The sequence below is a fragment of the Polypterus senegalus genome, chromosome 12 (assembly GCF_016835505.1).
Source record: "Polypterus senegalus isolate Bchr_013 chromosome 12, ASM1683550v1, whole genome shotgun sequence".
In the NCBI taxonomy this organism is placed as follows: domain Eukaryota; kingdom Metazoa; phylum Chordata; class Cladistia; order Polypteriformes; family Polypteridae; genus Polypterus; species Polypterus senegalus.
In genome coordinates this window covers 61073283-61094372 of record NC_053165.1, presented here as the reverse complement: position 1 = coordinate 61094372, position 21090 = coordinate 61073283, and the positions used below count along the sequence as shown (strand labels likewise).

Below are 21090 nucleotides of genomic sequence, written 5' to 3'. Positions count from 1 at the left end.
TCTTTCCCTGCAGGACGGAGCCCAAAAGATGAAAGAGAATGTGACTCAGCAACATGTAATAAATAGAAACAATAGCTCTACTGGAATTTAAAACTCAAATTTTGGAAAAAACTAAAGACACATTTGATATTTAAAGTGATATCTACTGTATAAATATAATTTTGCAAAGCAAACTATTTATAACAAACTACTCTGAACACAGATCATGGATTCCAAGTAGTTTTTTATTTTTCCACATTACATAAAATAATTAGTATGTAAATTATAAAGTATAAAGTTCACTCATGAAATAATAGTTTTCATTTTCAATTATCGTCCTGCTCAACTTTTATTGTGCACACTGATTTCTGGACAAGTGAGAAGATGAGACTGGTCACAAAATGGTTTACTTTTTTAATCAATGGTGTCAATTTAGATGTTCTCCTATCAGCCTGTTATTATCCAAGGCTGTGGAAACCATAAATTAGTATCTATTTTTTCATCTTACATGAAGAGATATTCATATGGTGAGCCCTCACCCCATGAGGAGGCTAAAGAAAGAAAGAAAGAATACTCTTCATTCTTTAAATTCATTTCCACAGCTGGCGATGTCACTTTCTGACAGAGGCAAGGTATGCATACCAAAACAATGCCACAAAATTGGCAAACAGCACACGGAACTACAAAAGGAAAAAACACAATACAGTATGGTTAATAATACATAATTTCAGACAGCATTGAAAATGTTGTTTAGGAAACTCTGAAAACAGTCATTCAGTAATTAGGAGTAAAAATACACAAGTTTACATTGCAGTGCTAAAAAACTGAACAGCTAGAGTTTGATCACAGCTTGACTCACAGAAAAGGTGGAAATTGAAACATTTGGCCAAAAAGGTGAAAGAGTGGGATATGGTAATAAAGACATGTAAATGTTTTGTTTTCATTTTCTTTAATTTGAATTTTTAAAAACTTTCTCCTCCATAATGTATCCATTTTCAAACATACTCTTTAAAATGGAACATCCTGTATTATTTATACTGTATATATAACCTAATTGAGAATCAGAGATAGACTGCTATACCCATTCTTCATGTAATACTTGTCTTTGATTTGTCCCTGAGAGATAGCAATATTCTTCAGAAGAATTAAAAACTTTCAGTCAAATACAAGCCTTTTCTGTACATTAAAAAAAATCAAACAAGTATTCTTTGTTTAATCTTTTGCTGTTTCTGTTGGTTATGAAAACTACATGTACTTTGTGTAACTAATAAAGGACAATATGATGGTGGTAGATGCAGCCTATAAAATTATGGAAAAAAAATAATCTTCTAAAATTGCATCCATACATGCAGGTTTTGTAAGAGAATGTTATAATTTATTCATCAAAAAGTGGCAAAAAAATCACATTGCTCAGTAAGGGCTTCCCATCAAACACTGCACAGATAAACGATCATGAATATGATCAGCAAAGTGCAAATACCGGTAATGTAAACCTCACACAGAAGAAAACACTGTCCCCAAAAATAATCGTGCAAATAATCTTTTTTTATTGTTGAGTAGTATGTGCAGTGTAAATATACGCATGCATGCTCTGAGATGATTTTATTTGGTCAGATTTCAACATACCAGTTGCCCTTGGCTGGTTATAGTACAGAAAAATGTAATTGAAACCAAATACTTCTGTCACCAAGCCAGTCTACAGATACAACAAAGGCTTGAACACAGACTGCAGTGGACTCCAATTAATTCTGTCTTCATCATTTATTCATTATGCATACCTGTACTGGGACGTAGTTAATGTTAATAAACTGGAATGGAGTCCACACTTTCCAATTCATTTTCAAAGCTGTCCAGTAACCTTTCTTGACCTTATCTTGAAGGGTAGACCAGCTCTTTCCCTGAAAAACAGTGCAGGACACTAGTTTTATTTGAAAAAAAATCTAATTAAAGGTATTTAACTTACACTGAAAAACACTTCTGAAATTAATGGGAAAACACTACACTAAAAAAAATGTATCCAGTGGATACCATATTAAAATATTCCAATTTTTTATTTTAAATTAAACAGAATTAACCATCAATTAAGACTTGTTGGTTAGTATATTTCATCATCATTGTGAAAAAACAATTAAAAAGAAAGAAAACAGAAAGAAGAAAATTTCAATATCATTGTAGCCTGAATTGTATTTTTCTGCAAAAAACAATAAAGTGAACTGGGTAAGGGTTATAACTTCTCAATGTATCAATTTTTTGCATTTTCTTTTCATAATATTTCACTGAAACAGGTAAATAATGATAAACACACATACGAATGAAAATGGCACCATTTAAATTGTTTAGCTGCAGTTTCTTTTTCTTATTAATGACTAAAACTTTATTGCTTCTTGTTAATAAATTAAATAAAGAACTTAAAAATTTTAACAAGCAAACAAATTAAAAGAGTAAAAATGAGTTAAAAAAATAAAACAAGTAAAAGAGTTAAAAATTAAAATTTTTGAATTTCAGTGAAAACATAAAATGATTATTCTTTTCTGAGACTGCAGGCAAATATAGAACAAACCATGTTATTAAACGCAGGATTCAGTTACCAATAAGAATAACAATAAATGAAGAATCTGGCTGGAACAAAAGCCCATAGCTACTGCAATCCATTAAGGACCAATTCTGCCCAGTCATGGCACAGAGATGCAACACTATCCTCTTTTGGCAGGAAGACATCTTGGCCTTTTAAATCCCACCTTAATGCTTGGTCACCAAGTGTCTCTGGTAACATCTGTAGTGTTATAGTTTCTGATTTTCTGAGAAGTTGGTTTGTTGGCTAAAATTGATTTTTTTTTCTAGACGATTTGCTATGCACAACTTTCTTTCAGTTTCATTAAACAAGTTTTGCTGTTCTTGCCTAATTCACTACAGATATACAGTACACAGCCTCTTACAGTTACATTCAACACACATATGCTGATGAATTGCAAACTACAGCAGTGCCACATGGCTTCAGTTTAGAGAGAGATCCCCTTTTTATTAATAGCTATCATGAAGACCAGTCAAGGTAAAAATGTGTGTTTTTGCAGTGAATTGAATTGGTTAGACCAGCAAAAACTATTCAACAACCATCCATCCATCCTCTTCCGCTTATCCGAGATTGGGTCGCAGGGGCAGCACCTTCAGCAGAGATGCCCAGACTTCCCTCTCCTCTGTCACTTCCTTTAGCTCTTCTGGAGGAATCCCGAGGCGTTCCCAGGCCAGCCGGGAGGTATAGTCCCTCCAGCGTGTCCTGGGTCTTCCCCGGGACCTCCTCCCGGTTAGAAGTACCCGGAACACCTCACCAGGGAGGTATCCAGGAGGCATTCTGATCAGATGCCCGAGCCACCACTTCCGACTCCTCATCATGGCCCATTCGGACTCAATGTTCTCCATCTCCCTTGAGACGTGGTCAAAGTTCTGCTGGAGGCAGAAGTTGAAGCTACTTCTGACAGGGGACTCTGCCAGACATTCCCAGCAGACCCTCAAAACACGTTTGGGCCTATCAGGCCTGACCGGCATCCTCCCCCACCATCGAAGCCTACTCACCACCAGGTGGTGATCAGTTGACGGCTCCGCCCCTCTCTTCACCAGAGTGTCCAAGACATGTGGCCGCAGGTCCAACGACACAACCACAAAGTCGATCATCGAACTGAGGCCTAGGGTGTCCTGGTGCCAAGTGCACTGGAAATTCATTTTTTAGCTCAAAAAGCTGGCAACTGGATTGAGAAGATTAACAGCTTAAACTTCATCGTCTGTGAAAAGGAAACCTAAAAGTATGTATTGACTCAAGGAATTATGTTCCCAGAGAGACTTAGAGGTTTGGAGAAAGAGTATCGTAGATAAATTAACAAAGTGGTTGATGGAACAGGATACCAGGAGTCAATAAATAAATAACAAGCTTATGGGGAAGCTGTTACAAAAGCAGAAGGCCTACAAGTTCATCAAGGAAAGAAGAGGTGTTTAGTGGGAGTGATTGAAGCACAATGAAGAGTATTGAATCTAATTAGAGGTATGAGGAGCACGGTATGGAATTATCCCACAATATTCAGAACCTCCACTAGATGCCTGTTGTCCCCAACATCATCCAGTCAGACAGAAAATGAAACGGCCAACATAAAACAAAAAACTACTGCATCAGGAATTTGATGCAACATCTGCATGATGACAATGCGAACAAAAAACTGTATGAAGTGATAAAAGGCGGTGTTCAGTGTTATATCTGACACACAGGCTACTAGCAAAAAACTTCAGTTCACACTTTTTGTGCAAGTGCTTCTATTTTACATGGGTATTTAGATAGGTAAATCAGAATATCCTCCAATATCAGTGTTTCTTTAAGTGTTTCACACACGTGCACATGGGAGGCAGCTAAAGGGTCTAAATGAGAGTAATTCCAGGCCAGACCAGGGGGTGGCGGAGTGTGCAGACCTTTTTTCTCACTTTCCTGCAGACCGTTCACAGGGAATTCCACCTGGCCATGATGATGTCACTTCCAGTTCCGACCTCGATAACGTCATTTCCGGTCCTGGACCCTTGGATGACGTCACTTCCAGTGGAGAACCCACGAACGAAGAGACTTCCGGTTCCAGCCCTTTTGATGACGTCTTGACCGGGTCTGAGACTATGGAAGAGGATCCTTCCGCTTCTGCCCTTGATGACTTCATTTCCTTTTCTGGCCTTTAAAGCTGCAATATTCGACTAACCTGACCAGTTCTGTTTTGGAATCTGACCTGTGAACATCAGTGCTATTAATTTACCCTTTTTGTAGCCAGGGAACATTATACGAGTGGCTGCCCCAAACCTTTTATGACTCCTGTCTCATGTTTTTGTGACACTGTATTATTTATGATTGTTATTGACTAGGCATTTTAATTATGACATTACTTGCTAAAAAGGTTAATTCTTTAACCAATTCTGTCAACAGAATGTTGCAACTGTCAACTCAGAGAAATTGCTGGAGTAGGTTTATTTACCACACAGGTGGTGTGCAATGGTAGCACTACTGCCTCTCAGTAAGGAGGTCATGGGTTCATGTCCCAGGTCCCTCCTGTGTGGTAGAGCTTTGAGTAGTGAGAAAAGCGCTATATAAGTGTAATGAATTATTATTATTCTTTATTCCCATCCACATGTACGTGGTCACAGGAAACCGCATTGAAAGGCTTACATAGACAATATAACTTCAGAGTACAGTATTTTTAAATATGAAGTGAGCAAATTTAATTTGGATTTTTTTATTGAATGCTATATTAAAAATAAAAAGTTTTAATACAGTAATTTAGTAAGTATTTCAGTACTTTGTAAAAGAGACCTGCTATGTATTAAGTAACAGCCTTTTTGGAGTGACACCCGTGTGTGTCAGGAAGTAATGCTTTGGACACAATACTTCTAAAACAAATCATTTAATCTAGATTAAACTGGCATAATTAGTAACACTATAAAATTATATAAACATATTTGAGCAAAGTCATTCTAGTAGATGTTGCTGTATGGAGAAAAACTTTGCCATTTTTGTAAATAAATGGACTGGCAGCAGGTGTTTAACCTAGGGTAGTAGTTGAAATTTCCCCGAGTCTACCTGCGTGACCAACTTGAGGACAGTGGCCAGCTGTCTGAAATAACCAAGCAGAATGTCATAAAGGAACTTGTTGTTCCCTGCTAAGACAGAATGGAGGAGGCTAACAAGAGGAAAAGGGCTAAGTAGGAAGATCCTGTGATGCAGCATTACAGCCAGGGAAGGAAGGATCAAGAGGTGGGCTGCAGCGGTTTTGCAGAGTTTACAGTTTGCTGGGTGAGGCAGGAGTGAGCAACAGCTATGCCATTAAGAGCATATTAGATGGTAGAACATTCCTCCAGATAGCCTTGGATCAGAAGGAGTGAGCTGTGGAGTGCGACTGCAACTGGGACACAAGCTAGGGGATGATCAGCCTTGGCAGGATTTCCTGGACAAGGGTGTCTGATGGGGAAAGACCCAAAACTTCCAATTGCCCCAGGTTACATCACTGATGATGTGTCCTGGTGCATCAGAAGATGTATAGTTTACTAGCTTTATGAAAGGAAAGTTAAAAGCTGAACATGTTAGATTTTTTCCTGTTTTAAGCTGCTACAGGAGCACTGGGTCAAAAACTATATCTGGAAGTATTGCTATTCTGATCTAAGGGGAAATGGTGACAGAAATTAATGTAATTTTCCACAAAAGCCACATAATAGGTTTATATGATCATTGTGTTTAATTTTATCTTTTTCTCTCGTATACCTTTATTTGCTTCCACCGTTATATGTGTGTCATCTTATTTTAATTGCCTGATGTGTTTTAAATATATAAAGTAAAACAGAGGTCACAGTCAGAAATAATATTTGGATTAATTAAACTCAGGTTAGAACAACCAGAAATAGAAGCTTTACATATGACCCGTTTGTGAACACTATAGTTTCCATGCACATACCATTAATCAACAAAGACATACTGAAAATGTATTGGATCATGAACCCAAACTTGATACAGGCACAGTCTTGGCAGACTAGTTTACAGATACACTCCTAGCATAACCACAACTCAAATGCTTTCTTATCAGCTTATCTATAGTATAATGTGATTCATTAATGGAATACATCTCTAAAGTACAATTAAAACTCAGTATTTTATAATTACATTTACAAACCAGCCTGGTGGTAAAGTCTATAGATCTTAAGGTCTAGAACATATTACACACAAAAGAAGTTAAGCTTCCACTCAGGCACATATCTCAATTCCATTCTTTATAAATATTACCTCTAAGAAGTTCATTACAAGGAAGAACAACAGAAGGAAGGCAGGGGCGAAAATGAGTCTGTCTAATAGCAGCCTTTTCAAAATGCTGTATGGGGTAGTTGAAGGTACAAGCAGCTCCAGGCACTGGTAAAAATAATGACTAATTGGTCCAGTAAAAAAGAGCCTAGTGTTGAGCCAAAGAGAAAGATACAATAAAGTAAAAAGGGATAAAAACAAGAGTTAAAAGATAAATAAATAACAGATTAGGGAACAAATGTCAATAAACACTGAATTGCTGTACTACTTGGGTCTCATATATAGATCTTAAACAGCCACAGAGGCTGCATGCGTTCACTTCAACACATCAACACATTTCTTAATTTCATGTTAATATATTGTTATAAATTGAAAATCTCATTCAAAATGGTCTCTATCTGTCATTCAAAATGTCAAGTTTTCCTTGAAAAGACTTTTATCAAAATCTGCTTTTGACTTTGTTATCATTCACATGCTTATGAAGATTTTAACCAGATACCTGGCAACAGTTTAGTCTTATTATTTGTGTCCATCACAAAGCAGCATTTTTAATAAAGCAGCTTGAATAAACAATGAAAGAAATTAACTGTAGAATTGAATGTTTTTTAAACTATTGCAACAAAATGATTTGGGTGCATTTTCCAAAGAAGAAAAAACAAATAATGTATAATATCCAACACATTAGATGGAAGGAACAGAAGGCTTGTGTATAGGGCAGTTTTTCCTTTAAGCATGCAAAAAATAATTTCAAATAAAGTCTACAGTCACTGCTACTCTGTGAACAGGAATATAAATCTCTTCTTTAAAATGACTAAATGATATCATAATGTAAAATATCACATTCATATCTCATAATGTATATGTAGTACTACAGACAAGATAAGTATAAAGAATTCTCCGTTTGATGTCACAAGTGTCAGTACATACCCATAAATGGCAAACCGTGTTGGTCCAAGCCAGTTCAGAGGCTTTTCAGAATCATGTGTTCCACCTCTTTTTTCAAGCACCTGAGACAGCAGATTTCCCAAAGCTGAGAGGATTCCACTGCGAGAACAAATAAAATGTTTACAGGATGAAAGGATGGTTATTAGCTACTGGTGCTATATAAAGAGGTCAATAATTAAAAGGAAAAATATAAGCAACAGAAATTAAAAGGCAGCAAGTGAAAGGTGCCCCTCGAAAAGAGGAGTAAAGTGATAAATCAATCTGGATGGCCAGCTGTTTGTGGCAGCACATGAAAGAATGGTGAGGTCATGCTGTGTGCTATTTAATAAAAGTAAACACATAGCACAACTTGTGGTGCTCACCTTAAGTTTTTAGGCAGTGAAGTAAAAATTTCAATTTTTTTTCCTGTGCTCAAGCAGTTTGGAAATGAGAAGACCAAATGAACATGAGGAAAACATACAAAATCTCACATTTTCTTTGTCTGCATATAACATAGTTAAAATGTTAAAACAACACCTTTTTATTCTATACCCACACAAAAATTAGGACAAGTAACTGCCACATGCAACTATTAATATTATGAAATTGTAATGTTAGATTTAGCCTAGGACTTTTCCCTTTGATGTCTGTGTTTGTTGTTAATAGGTATAAGAGGATATGGAGTCTACAGAAATAAAAAGTGGAAACAATTTGAATGTTCCAATAAGAGAAGAACTGAACAAAGCAAAAACAGAAATAAAGTCTAGCAAAACCAATAAATCAAGATTATCTTAAAAAGGAAGAAACCACATTTGTTCTTAGCAACAAGATAACATGAAGAAAAAAGTTTCTGCTCGTAACAGCAACACTTTTAAAGCTAGGAAGAAAACATTTTCAAACTCTATCACTGAAATCACCAGCAACCTTCAAAGACACCACAATCTAATGTTTGCAGAGTTTTCATTTGCAGAAAGATGAATGGCAAAATAAAAACCTCTTACCTGCATTAAAAACATAAAGGCTGGATTAGAACCTTTCATAACATATAGTGATAAGCCCGTAGAGTTCTAGAATGATATGGATAAATATGATGAAGGTAAAACCTCGATCAAAGTGATGGAAAGCTGAAAGTGTGATACAAAGAGAAAATTCAGATGATGCAAAGTGCACCACTTCATCGAGAAACATGGATAAGACAATCTCTTGACATGGACGTACATGTCCATCTATGGAACTGTTTCATTCATTGTGACTACTAATGTAACTAATAAACAAAAACAGCAGGAGTTTTTCAGAGGTATATAGCAATATTGTGTCTGCACGTGTACATGAAAATGCCTCTTAAGTTCAAAGCACAGCACTTCACCACACAGTAAGAATTAAACAAAATAATAATACAAATGCAACAACTGAATTCTGTAAAGTGTAAAGCATTACATTGGCTAAATCCATCAGTTGATCTAAATCTAAATGACTATTTCAATTGATGAAAATCTAATCAAAATACAGCAATAGAGAAAAGAATGGAAAGTTAAACTCACGTTAAAATGTAATACATTACAACATGGCTTGAATAGAGACAAGAGTTTTATGGCCAGGTATGAGTACTGTTTGCATCTCCCAGACTGACACTGACAACCTGTCTACAGATCCGTATTGTATTGAAAAAGTCATCAAAATTTTCAAAGGACTTTGTTGGACAGTTATCTTATCCAAAGATTCTGGCCATACATTGTTCTTCTCTCTCTTGTTAAATTAATCTTAGCCTGAATGAATCTATTAATTTTTTACATTTAAGATTTTTCATTTATAGATTTACCAATGTTGTTTCTTGTCCTAGTTTGTGTACAGTATATAAACACAGGGAACTTCAGTTTTTGTATTACATCTTGGCTGAAGAACGGGCCTGAATTGCCTCGAAAGCTTGCATATTGTAATCTTTTTAGTTAGCCAATACAAGATGTCATTTTGCTTGGTTTTTCTCTACATTCATAATGGCTAAAATGGTACAAAACCCTAGTACTACTGAAAATCTAATCGAAATTCAAAAATACATCCAAACAAACAACAGCAAAGACTTGTCAAAATATCTTAAAACAATTTTTCCATGTTAATAAATAGCATTCTGAAATAATTTAGGGTGAACAAAGTACTGACAAAGAAACAATTTTTGTATGTATCATCTAAATCACAGGCGGACCGCGGTCCGGGTCTGGATCCAGACTATGTTCTGTCCGGGACGCAGACATATCATTGAGTTTTACAGTATTTAGTTTTGGCGGAGATTACATTTTTACCGGCGTCTCTTTACTGACAGCGTTTCTACATTACTACTCAGTGAAAGGGACCTCCTACGTGTCTGTGATTGGCGTGTTGCCTTCGTGGGTTCGAGTTGGTTGGGTTTAAGCATGAAGACTGCTATTGGTCAAAGTGAAGGCAAGAATTTCAGCCAATCACAGGCAGAGTAGGACGGGCCTTCACTGAATAGAGGCGCGGAAACCTGCATTATGAGTGAAAACAGCTGGCACTCTTAATAATAATAATAATAATACATTTTATTTATATAGCGCCTTTCCCATGCTCAAGGCACTTACTCTTGTGGCAACTGCAGTGACATGGAGAGAAACATATACAGGAATGAGAAGACAAGAGAGAGAAAAACGACGAACTAGTCAATGTGCCATAGCTTTTGCTTAACGGCGGAAGCTTGACACTGAAAACCGGACTTTTTAATCCGGAATGGACCGAGGCGTTTATATTCATACTTCCCGTAGGAAGAATGAAACCGCTGTGTCTCATCTGCTCTGAGACGGTGGGAGTGGTTGAAAGTGGGAATGTGAAACACCACTATGAAACTAAGCACAAAATTATATTTGAGAAAAGCTACCCACTAAATTCGCCAGTTAGGCTAAAGAAAATAAGCGATTTTAAAGCCAACTAACGATCGGTCAACGATGATTTTAACACATTCATTTACTGGCCAACAACTCGCTAACGAGTCTTCCCTCAGAGTTGCGTGGATTTTGGGACGTCTCAAAAAAACATCCAGTGATGACAATCTTCACACATGCATGAGGATGGCACTGACATCATTCCCGCCTAGATTTAAAATCCTGGCACACCAAGCAAGAGCTCATTTCTCTCACTGAACAAAGAAAGTAGGCAGGGGGATATGAGGGAAAGATGGAGGGGAAGATAGGTTCAGTTAATTAAAGATCGGATCAGATTTACTGTGAAACTGGTTGTGCCTGTTCAGTTGTGGACATATTAAAAACTCATATTTTTATACGAGGCCAAGTCTTTTTTTGTTGAAACGTTAAAACTTATTATTATTACTATTATTATTATTATTATTATTATTATTATTAAAGCACTTATTATTTATAATTCTCAGTTGAATGTCAAAGTTACCTTGCTTCTACTTACTTTCACTTTTATTTATTTTTTCTTATTTTATTGTTGAAATGGCATTGAACTTTCTTTGTTTGATCTGAATCATTAGCGTCACACAGTGCAGATGCTGATACAATGGCAATGCTACTTCAAAATATATAAATTAATTGTAATGTAAAAATTATAATGCAACTTAAACATGATGCTGCGGACCTTTACATGAGGAAATCATAATTGACTATCCCTGATCTAAATGGAAAGTTAACCAAACCTCACATAGCATGGTCCAGCATTCTTGGTTTAAATCCTGCACCTGGTTGTTGCATGTTTGGAGTGTGCATATAGCCCCCATAGCTGCATGGGTTCTGCTTTGGGTTGCATACTCTACTTTTTCTCCCACATCCCACATGTAAGATTAGCTAGCGATTCCAATTTGGCCTCTCTGTGACTATGAGTGGGTGCATGATGAGTGGACAGTGAGATGGTCAGGCACCTTATTCAGGATTATTTCCAAAATACAACCAATGCACTTCCCATAACCCTGGATTAGTTTAAGTGGGTTTGAAAATGTCAAGATGAAACAGTACTGTGTACGAAAATATCTAAAAATAAAAGATACTTGCAATCTTGAGATTATAGCAAAACTATACATTGTGACTGTACATTCCTTATCGTTTTTGAGAACATTATATGGTATAGAAAAAGAAATACTGGAGCAGATAGGAAGATGTGTGAATCTAAGTTGGATTTATATGATAGATAGATAGATAGATAGATAGATAGATAGATAGATAGATAGATAGATAGATAGATAGATAGATAGATAGATAGATAGATAGATATTCTTTACAAGCAACATAGAACATGAAAAAGTGTAAAATCTGGAAGTATGCAGACACACAAAGGAATGCCAATGTATCAATTAAGATGGCATGATGGGAAGAGATATTCTACAGTCTAATGGCTTACAAACAGAAAACAGCCCCAGTATCACATCTTGGTGGTTGCTAAAAGTAATACAGGACAGTACATCATGGATATGTTAGGCAGCACTTGTCATAATGTCCTATAATTTTGCCATCATCCTCTTTTCTACCACTGCCTCCACTCAGTCCAATGCAATTGATCTTCTTTTTCTTTTCTTTAGTTTATTCAGGCACTTCTTCTCAGCCCCCCAAGCTACTGTTACTCACACAGCATAAAACTGTACAATAACCACTATAGTTTTAGAGAATATGCCCAGCAACTTGCTGCACATATTAAAGGACCTAAGTCTCCTCAGTGACAACAGTGACTCTGGTACTTGTTGTAAAACATGTCTAGGCTTTTCACCCAATTTAGACCACTTAACTGATGAACAACAACATTTTTACGTCTTCACCTCCTACCCCATTATTGTGACTGATCTCAAATACTCTATAAGCAAGCAAATAGGCTAGTCAATCACTAACCGAAAGGTAATATCCAAAGGTTAAGCTAACAGTAGAGAGAATAAACAGTATGGAGAATGGGCTGTTGTTCCCTCTTTCAAACTGAGTTTATTTGTATATATGAAATCTTTCAAATACAAGAGGTCTACTTCTGGTCTTTGAAAGGAATGCTGACTTGGAAGCTAAGACTTCTGGTGCAGTTAGATTTTACACATGATCCACCTCTACTTTATTTAAAGGAATCTGAATCACAGATATCCAAGCTGTTCCAATTCCTACACGTTTTTGAGGAGCTAAGAAATACTAGAATTTTCACAGATATTGTAATATATTTACTTTAAATTGAATTTCAAATTAATTTGGACACACTGTAAAGGAAAAGGTAGAGCACAAGCAACTACTAAAATTTACTTCTCAAAACTTTAAAGGAAGTGCCAGAAAACAAAATATGTGAACTTGTACATCTTGACTAATCAAGATATAATACTGATAATTGTAAAGATAATCTGAAACTTCCTGAACCATTTCTCTTATTCTCATTTTACTTGATTCTGGTGAAAAACCATACATTTTAAGATCTAGCAGTGACTTGAGAAAGCTGCTTCGGTCTAATAAACACGATTAATAACTGGCGTACACAATAGCTTTGAAAATATAGCAGTACTGTGACAATAATTTTAGCGGTATTTACAAGTTATCAAGTCTTTCCAATTTATCATGACTAAACGAGTTTTGAAAAAAATAAGTTAGGTAGAATACCTTTATGGGTTTCTTATGCATGGAGTATGCATATACCCTCCATGTCCACGGGTTTTTTCTTAAGGCGTTAATGACTTTAAGTAGGTCTAATGTGATGGGGTGAGTGTTGGTGCACTGTGATTGACAGACAACTTTTCCAGTGCTGGCTCCTGCTCTAGTATTACGCAAAAGACACCTTGCCTTCCATACTACATTGGACAATAAAGATTCGGAAAACGGACGGCTAACATTGTTTTTTGTTTAATAATTCTGTTAAAAAACATGTACATTTTTTAAAAACTCATCGGTGTCCTCTTATTCTAGGAAATCCAAAGTACAAGATTCTTACGTCAATTAAAATTAAATTCATTATCTTTCAGATGGTTATAATAGGTGTCCTGTGCGCTAAGACTGATTTCCAATCCACATACATTATTCGAGTAATAAAAAACCAGCTAAAACACGTCGAACTCAAGTGCGAAATGGGCTTGACCAGGAGATGGCAACAAAAGTTAAAAAAAAAGACTCCCCCATCACCTACCTAGTTACGGATTTGGTGAGGACTGGATACCGTTTTAGCAGAGCCAAATACTGCTGTAGAAGACGCCGATGGAATTCAGTGTCCCTGACGGGAAGCGAGTGTGCAGACATCCTTCTTTTTTAAAGCAAGGCACCTGTAAAAGGGCAATAACAACTCAGAGGACTGATGAAGTAATTCAGTGAGTGCAAGGTTGCCCCCAACCCCCTTTACTACTCAGAATATTTCGATTAGTAAAAAGACATACACTGCTCGATTGGCCAAAAATAGATATTAGTGCAATCATTTGGATAAAAAAAAAACTCTTACTACGGGAATCAAAAAAGCTCTTCAGCACTCAGATGAGGAGGCGTGCCAAATTCGCTCTGTCCGCATAGCGGCTCTCGGTAGGGTGACCGATGGAGGAGTGTAGCCGACCATGAGACCTACCATTGGCGCTAATTGTGGCGTCAGAGACCGATGGGCTGGGTTACCAGGTTTGGGAGGCGGGAATGAGAGAAATCTCGCGGGCTTAGTACTTTGTTTCGAAACTTTAGTTGCTCGCGAGAAGTCTTACATAGCGCGCCAAATTTTATGTTGAGGACTATCTGCCAGGAAATTGAGGTTTGTTATGGATAATCATTGGAGTATGATGTAACATCGCAGGAAGGCAAGCATGCAGTTCAGCCTTGTGTAGTTTGATCTGATATCGAAGTTTAGCAGAATACCCCGTTCAACGGTTTATACGCGGATTGTCTTTCTTGCTTGAGCAGCCATGGTACTTCAGAACAGCGGCAGGTACCAGGCAGACCGGAACCAAAACAGGGATCCGGAGAACCAGCAGTAAGTATTGAAAGCATTATCTGCATGCAACTTTTTCTTTTAATTAGCCACCACTTATATGGTTACAGTGACTTACTTCATAAAATAAAAGAGATCGGTCTGCGTGTTGCTAGATTTGTGCTGCGGCAGGCCGCGTGGGAAACGGATTGTAAAAGAAGTACTGTACTGACAAACATGCTGCAACTAATGCCCGCAGAAATGACCGTGTCGCATGCAAGGGTGTTAAGTGATTCTTCTGGACAACGTAATATACCTATTTGATCTAATTTGTAGAAATAATAAATATACAATAAAGGTTCACCCATACATTAAAATGTAATTTGATTATTACAGCTCTTCCAGAAACAATTTATTGCCAAGACGTAATGGAAAATTAGTAATGTGTAATTTATTTACATCACATATATCAGGCAATAAAAGAGCTAGGAGCCTTTACCGTATAAAATGTAATTATTAAAATCTAGCATACGTGTTAAAATATCTGGAAATTAATGCATCAGGGAGTGAACTTTTAAAAATACTTATTAGTATTACTACATGCACGCAATATTACTTATGTACGGTTGTATCTAAGTTTATGCAGTGATAATTACTTTAATGTACTCCACTACATTAATTTTTGTGTAATGTGGTGCAGTGATAAAGTATTTTTATGTCCTCGATTGCATTACTTTTTGAGAAATGGGCTGTGGCATTGATAGCAAAATTGCAATTGGACATTGGTGAAAGTTCCAGTAAGACTAATGTAGCTAACTGATATGGTCACATGTTTATTAAATCTAGATAATATATTAATGCAAAGCTTTTGTTTTTGATAACTCGTATACTGGTGTGTCTTGTGCTTATGGAATCTTTATAAATATAACATTCACTATCACTTCTATATTTTGTACATTTTACAAGATGCTTTGTTTTGATTTTTCTCTTTTATTCACTTTAAAAATCACATTACTATATGTAAAACACAATCTACTCAAAATACAGTAAATAACATTTCTAAAAGAGGGTTAAGATTTATTAAACCATAACCAGCATTTAAAGACCTTCCCTTACCCAGTTCAGAGATTATAAAATAATTCCTTACATATAATAAAGCCTCAAAAGGAAAATAGAAAAGAGCTCCAGTAGGTTTCATTTTTAGGTAACATTACTAGAATCTTGCTAAGCTCTGATATATATATATATATATATATATATATATATATATATATATATATATATAAATATATAAATATATAAATATATAAATATATATATATATATATATATATAAATATATAAATATATAAATATATATATATATATATATATATATATATATATATAAATATATATATATAAATATATATATATATATATATATATATATATAAATATATAAATATAAATATATAAATATAAATAAAAAAAAAAAAAAAGCTTGGCATCATTCCTTAAAGAAATTGTTTTTATAGTTTTAAGTAATATAATACATTATCCTCCCAGTTATGCAGCATGAGTTAGGATTCTCCCAAATGAGCAAAAGTGAATACTCAAACAGTTTAGTGTAGGGCTTCACTGTGAATTTCTCTTTACATGATATCCCATTTGGTGTTACTTCAAACATTAAAGAATTGGGAACAATTGTGAGTCTGACACTAACTGACAAATTAGCACGTATCTTCTATAATGATCTTAATTTAGGATTTTTTTTTTTTTTACCAAGCAAGGCCAGTAGTTTGTAGCATTGCTTAATGATAGAGACATGTCCCTGATATATTTTGGATAACTATAATCTTAAAAAGTGTGCCTGCATACTTTTAATTTTAATGACACCATGCTTTGCACACATTAATGGAGAGTGCATATTATGAATGAATGAGAGGTCAATTTCACAGTGTTGCCTTAGTTTAAGATTGTCTACATGTGCTCACACAATAAAGTTACTGGGTAACTTCTAGAAAAACTTCTCCAATTCTCATTAATACTGGGTAGAGTATATTCAAGCCTAATAATTTATGGAAAGGACATGAAGGTTCCATTTGACAAAGTTCGTAACTTGTAAATAGAAAAAAATGGTGTGTTGCTGAATTTCCATATTTAGAACACAGTTGATCTCAAGGTGCATACAGATTGTCTTTTTTTACCTTTGGCAGAATGTGGACTGCAGCTGTTACTTCTGTGTGTATTTTTCAACCTGACAAGTACTTTTTTTAAGCATGCAGTCTTCTTTATACTCTTTCCTCATATTGCAGAGATGATGCTACCACCCTTTCTGCCATCAAAAGGCTGGAGCGCAGCCAGTTTACAGACAACATGGATGCCCGCTTTGGATTTGAACGTATGAAGGAGCCAGGAGAGAAGACAGGCTGGTTAATAAACATGCATCCGGTAGAGCAAAGCTTCAGGCACTTACAGTATATTGTTATTGTGCTTGTGTTTTTTTCCCTTCTCAGATGTATTATACATTAGGATTCCACGATTAACAGTCATCCGTGCCTGTTATGTTTTATCTGCAGTGGCGCAAATTCAGTAAATTGTGTACTTTGATGTTTTCTACTTATAAATAATTACAAAAATGGTTAGAATCGTTTGATGCTTTTCTTTTCAGACAGAGATCCTGGATGACGACAAACGAATGGTCAGTGCTGTAGATTATTACTTCATCCAGGAAGATGGCAGTCGGTTTAAGGCAAGTACTGTATCTTACAGTAAGTGTAATAACACACCTGGTCTCCACATTTAAGGTCTGCTTATTAAACATTGTCGGAATATAGTCCCATGTTTGTTAAGAGTTTTCTGTCTTATGGGATATTTAATTATTCATGACTTTACAGCCTGCTATTGCCTGTAACATTGTGTTAATGCCATGGTGACCAGGCAACTTGTATTTCCTGGCAAAGTTTATCATATTAGCTACAGTTCCGGTGCTTAGACCTGTTCCTGTATTTTACATGTTGGTAATTTATCATTGTAGTTCACTGTCAGCATTTAACTACACGTGGCTTGCATAAATTGCTTTGCTAGCTGTAAATTGGTGCAGTATATTTAATCACCTGTCAGACCGATTTTGTTGAAAATGGGCAAGATGTGATCAATCAAATAGTATGTGCCATGAAGCTGGAAATTTACCTGTGATTTTTTTCAGTTACATTGCTGAACAGCTTTGATATAAATGCTTAAATTATATGGTTGACGCTTTGCAGCCTTTTCCTTTTTTGTTGTCATTGTTCATTTATGTGTAACATATTGTCTATGGTGTGTGAGCTGAAAGGAGGTGTAGGATCTACTAGATCAGTGAAATTGTTGTATATGATTGAATAATACGGGTATTACTAACCTTCCAACAAAGAATAAAAAAAGAACAAAAAAATGTAAAAATGTGACTTATCAGATTTTTTTTTTTCCTTTTTTTCTTGCTTACTCAGTAATGTGCTCAGTGGCGCCTAGTAGGGTTTTGATTTTGATGTCCAGTTTCCTGCTGGGTGCAGCACACAATGGGGACAAATAGCAGAAAGGGAGATTAGATAATAGTGTGACAGCTGTACTATTCCAATCTGATTTTCTAAAGTGAGCTCAGTGAGGCTGTAAACATCTCATGGATTGGAAGGGGAACAAATATTAGCTTTTATTTTCAATATAAATACAGGCTATGGAAGTGAGCCTTGCATTTTGCCACAGAAATAACTGGCTTTTGGTGGCAATGCATTTATAATGACATTGCTTTTGGAACCTTTATTGTTGCTTCCTCTTATTTTTGTGAGGCAATATTCAACAGGCATCAACCATTATACGAAAAAATGAATTGGAAGTAGATTGTTATGAGACAGATTAATTTTTATCCAAATGATAATGAATGGTTGCAATAGTCATTTTAGTGTTGTGTTCAATGTTACACATTTAAAGTTGATGCACCAAAGACCGTGTTTGTCTATTGTTTTCCTAAATATGAAATATCAGTCTGTTTGCACCTTTGTATTTATCATTTCATGTATTTTGCAGGTTGCCCTTCCGTATAAGCCATATTTCTATTTAGCAACCAAGAAGGTGAATATAATTCTTTAACTTTTTAATATTTAGTTTTGCATATTTTAAACTCTTTGGTTACTAGTTTTTGTGTATTTTTGAATGTCTGCCATAACTACTGCTTGCATGTAAATTTATTAAGAAGTGTGGGAATAGTACAGCGTAAAACACATGTAGTTGTTTTTCTATGCATTGTGTGACATATTATCAAAACTACTGTATTGTAATATTTTCAAAACTTAACCACTTTTCAGCAAACCAAGATGCAACTTGCCTGAAGAAGGGACCTGAGTTGCCTCAAAAGCTTGCATATATAATCTCTTTAGTTAGCCAATAAAAGGTGTCATTTTGCTTGACATCTGACTGAATATATTTGGGAAGAAAGTGAATAATTTAGATAAATATTTGATCCAAATGTTTATATCTAAAGATGGCCAAACTTAAATGAATACTGCAAAAGATGATTTGTTTGAAAGTTGTGTTCTCTTGGGTTTTTTTTTTTAATTAGGACATTAGTTCAGATGGGAATATCCAAAGATACAATTATATGTAACTTAATAACTAACAAATATTTTTTAATGCATGTAAGTAATAAAATAATAAACATATAACATCTTACTTTTTCAGTATTTACTTATATGGAATTACTTGTTAATCTATTTTTAAAATAAATTTTCAATTCAAATTTTATATTGCATTTTTGTGTCAAAAATGATTAAATGATTTGCATAAAATCGGCCTCCTACATGAAAGAACAAAAATCATGAATAGTTAATACCAACCTAGGAAAAATCCTGATGATTCAAGAGACTACAAATCTATATTAACTGTGTGTTAAAGATACAGTTCCCTATTGTGCAGAATATGTGAACTCTTTGTAAATTGTAGTTTTTATTAATACATATCATTAGATTGAGAATGTTTCCACCTGTTGCATCCACACATCAATTTCTATATCTGTTATGTATTTATAAGATTTAAACCGCTGTTTTTCTTGCAATCAATTATATACAGGCTTTAATCAAAATATTGTATTAACAGTGAATATTGCTTGCAAATAAAGTTTGTAGTTTTAATATAATAAACATGTTTTTAATTATGAAATTCATTACATATTTGATCTTTTTCCATCGCTATCAGAAATATTACATTTTCAAATGCACTAGGGTAACACGGTCTGTTTTTTCTAGTGGTTGTAATAATGATAAAATAATGCAAAAGGTTTCTCGTATGACTATCTGCCTACTGTGAATTTTATTTTCTGTCTCACTTCTAATCTGCATGGATATTTTATAGCTTTGATTAACCTTTTTTGTTGAATAGGGCTGTGAGCGAGAGGTGATCTCTTTCCTTTCAAAGAAGTACCAGGGAAAAATTGCAAAGCTGGAAATGTTACCAAAAGAAGATCTTGATCTGGTAAATGTGAACTGGATATAGTTCAAACGTATTTATATGATTTATCTGTTATCAAAGTTAATTTAAATAATTTCATTACCTCAGTTTAATCCTGTTGTATGTGACTACTGACATAAGGAGTTTTAAGTCACTAATCATTTTTCATTTTTCACAAGTAACCAGATGCAAGATTTCTGGTATTTTCTTTTTATACGCCAGAATCTCTAAAGAATTGTTTCTAGAAGGAAATTACTATTGTGCAAATTGTCCATTTAACTGTTTCCCAAATGCTGCCTACCCTGGCACTATTTTACGTTTCACTTGAATTCCATTTCCACCAGCTTCCTTGATATATCTATATATACTTTCCTGTGTTTAGTGTAATGTAATAAATTAACATTTTGATAAGTTTTATTCATTCAGTTTATTCCAATATGTTGAACTTTTTAGTGGACAGTTAAAAGCTGACAATCACCCTCTCTGCCTTAATTGGCTGAGACTTTCATTAAATTCTTTTTTCTTTGTAGCCCAATCACTTAGTGGGCCTGAAGCGAAACTATATAAAGTTGTCCTTCAATACAGTTGATGACCTTATCAAAGTGAGACGCGAGATCTCGCCTGCTGTGCGCAAAAACCGTGAGCAAGAGAAATCCAATGATGCGTATACAGCTATGCTGTCCAGGTACTTCCTTTTTTTTGTAGGGTAATTGAAAATGTCAATAACTTTATTGGCCTTTAGTATTTCTGGATATGAAAGAGAAACTGAATAATGTGTATAAAGCTTCAAGGATCAAACAGACTTCAGTATAATGAATGTTTAGATGCTAATTGAGCCATTGTTTTTATTGCAACTATGTAACTGTAGTCTCATAATTTTCTGTTATTTTTCTAATTGTGTTACAGTGCCCTGGCAGGTGACAGTTTGACAGCAGCTGATGATGAGGGAACATCTAAAAAAATCACAGACCAGCTGGATAACATAGTGGATATGAGGGAGTATGATGTGCCATACCACGTTCGGGTTTCAATTGATCTCAAAATTCATGTTGTAAGTGTTT

The 21090-nt window shown here is 35.2% G+C and overlaps 2 protein-coding genes across 4 annotated transcripts in view; one reads left to right on the top strand and one right to left on the bottom strand.

The window, feature by feature from the left end:
- Positions 1-206: 206 nt before the first annotated feature.
- On the bottom strand, positions 207-14241 carry pxmp2 (peroxisomal membrane protein 2). Of its 2 annotated transcripts, none has more exons than XM_039771772.1 (6): positions 14120-14241; positions 13814-13946; positions 7715-7831; positions 6773-6935; positions 1758-1877; positions 207-659 (listed from the first exon to the last, which is right to left on the bottom strand). In XM_039771772.1, exons 2-6 carry the CDS (start codon positions 13921-13923, stop codon positions 591-593), a joined length of 579 nt encoding a protein of 192 aa, XP_039627706.1. In that variant the 5' UTR covers positions 13924-13946; positions 14120-14241; the 3' UTR covers positions 207-590. The 2 variants fall into 2 exon arrangements, with proteins under 2 accessions (XP_039627706.1, XP_039627707.1); XM_039771773.1 differs by having other exon boundaries at positions 14058-14219.
- A 112-nt stretch (positions 14242-14353) lies between these two features.
- pole (polymerase (DNA directed), epsilon) overlaps positions 14354-21090 on the top strand; it is a 30557-nt gene continuing 23820 nt past the window's right edge. The window contains exons 1-8 of one of the 2 annotated variants that reach the window (XM_039771768.1): positions 14354-14413; positions 14563-14632; positions 16867-17002; positions 17223-17303; positions 18614-18658; positions 19961-20053; positions 20560-20714; positions 20936-21080. In XM_039771768.1, coding sequence (XP_039627702.1) covers positions 14565-14632; positions 16867-17002; positions 17223-17303; positions 18614-18658; positions 19961-20053; positions 20560-20714; positions 20936-21080 — 723 coding nt within the window. In that variant the 5' untranslated portion in view covers positions 14354-14413; positions 14563-14564. Of the gene's footprint in view, positions 14633-16866; positions 17003-17222; positions 17304-18613; positions 18659-19960; positions 20054-20559; positions 20715-20935; positions 21081-21090 lie in introns of both variants that reach the window. The other variant, XM_039771769.1, reaches the window with a different exon arrangement.

What these genes read in the sequence shown, in the direction of transcription:
- pxmp2 (XM_039771772.1), bottom strand. Translation starts at nt 13,923, where the DNA reads ATGTCTGCACACTCGCTTCCCGTCAGGGACACTGAATTCCATCGGCGT. An exon ending in ACACGGTTTGCCATTTATGG is followed by an intron (nt 6,936 to 7,714) that starts GTATGTACTGAC and finishes GCTCAACACTAG; the next exon opens with GCTCTTTTTTACTGGACCAA. An exon ending in TTGTAATGAACTTCTTAGAG is followed by an intron (nt 1,878 to 6,772) that starts GTAATATTTATA and finishes ACTGTTTTTCAG; the next exon opens with GGAAAGAGCTGGTCTACCCT.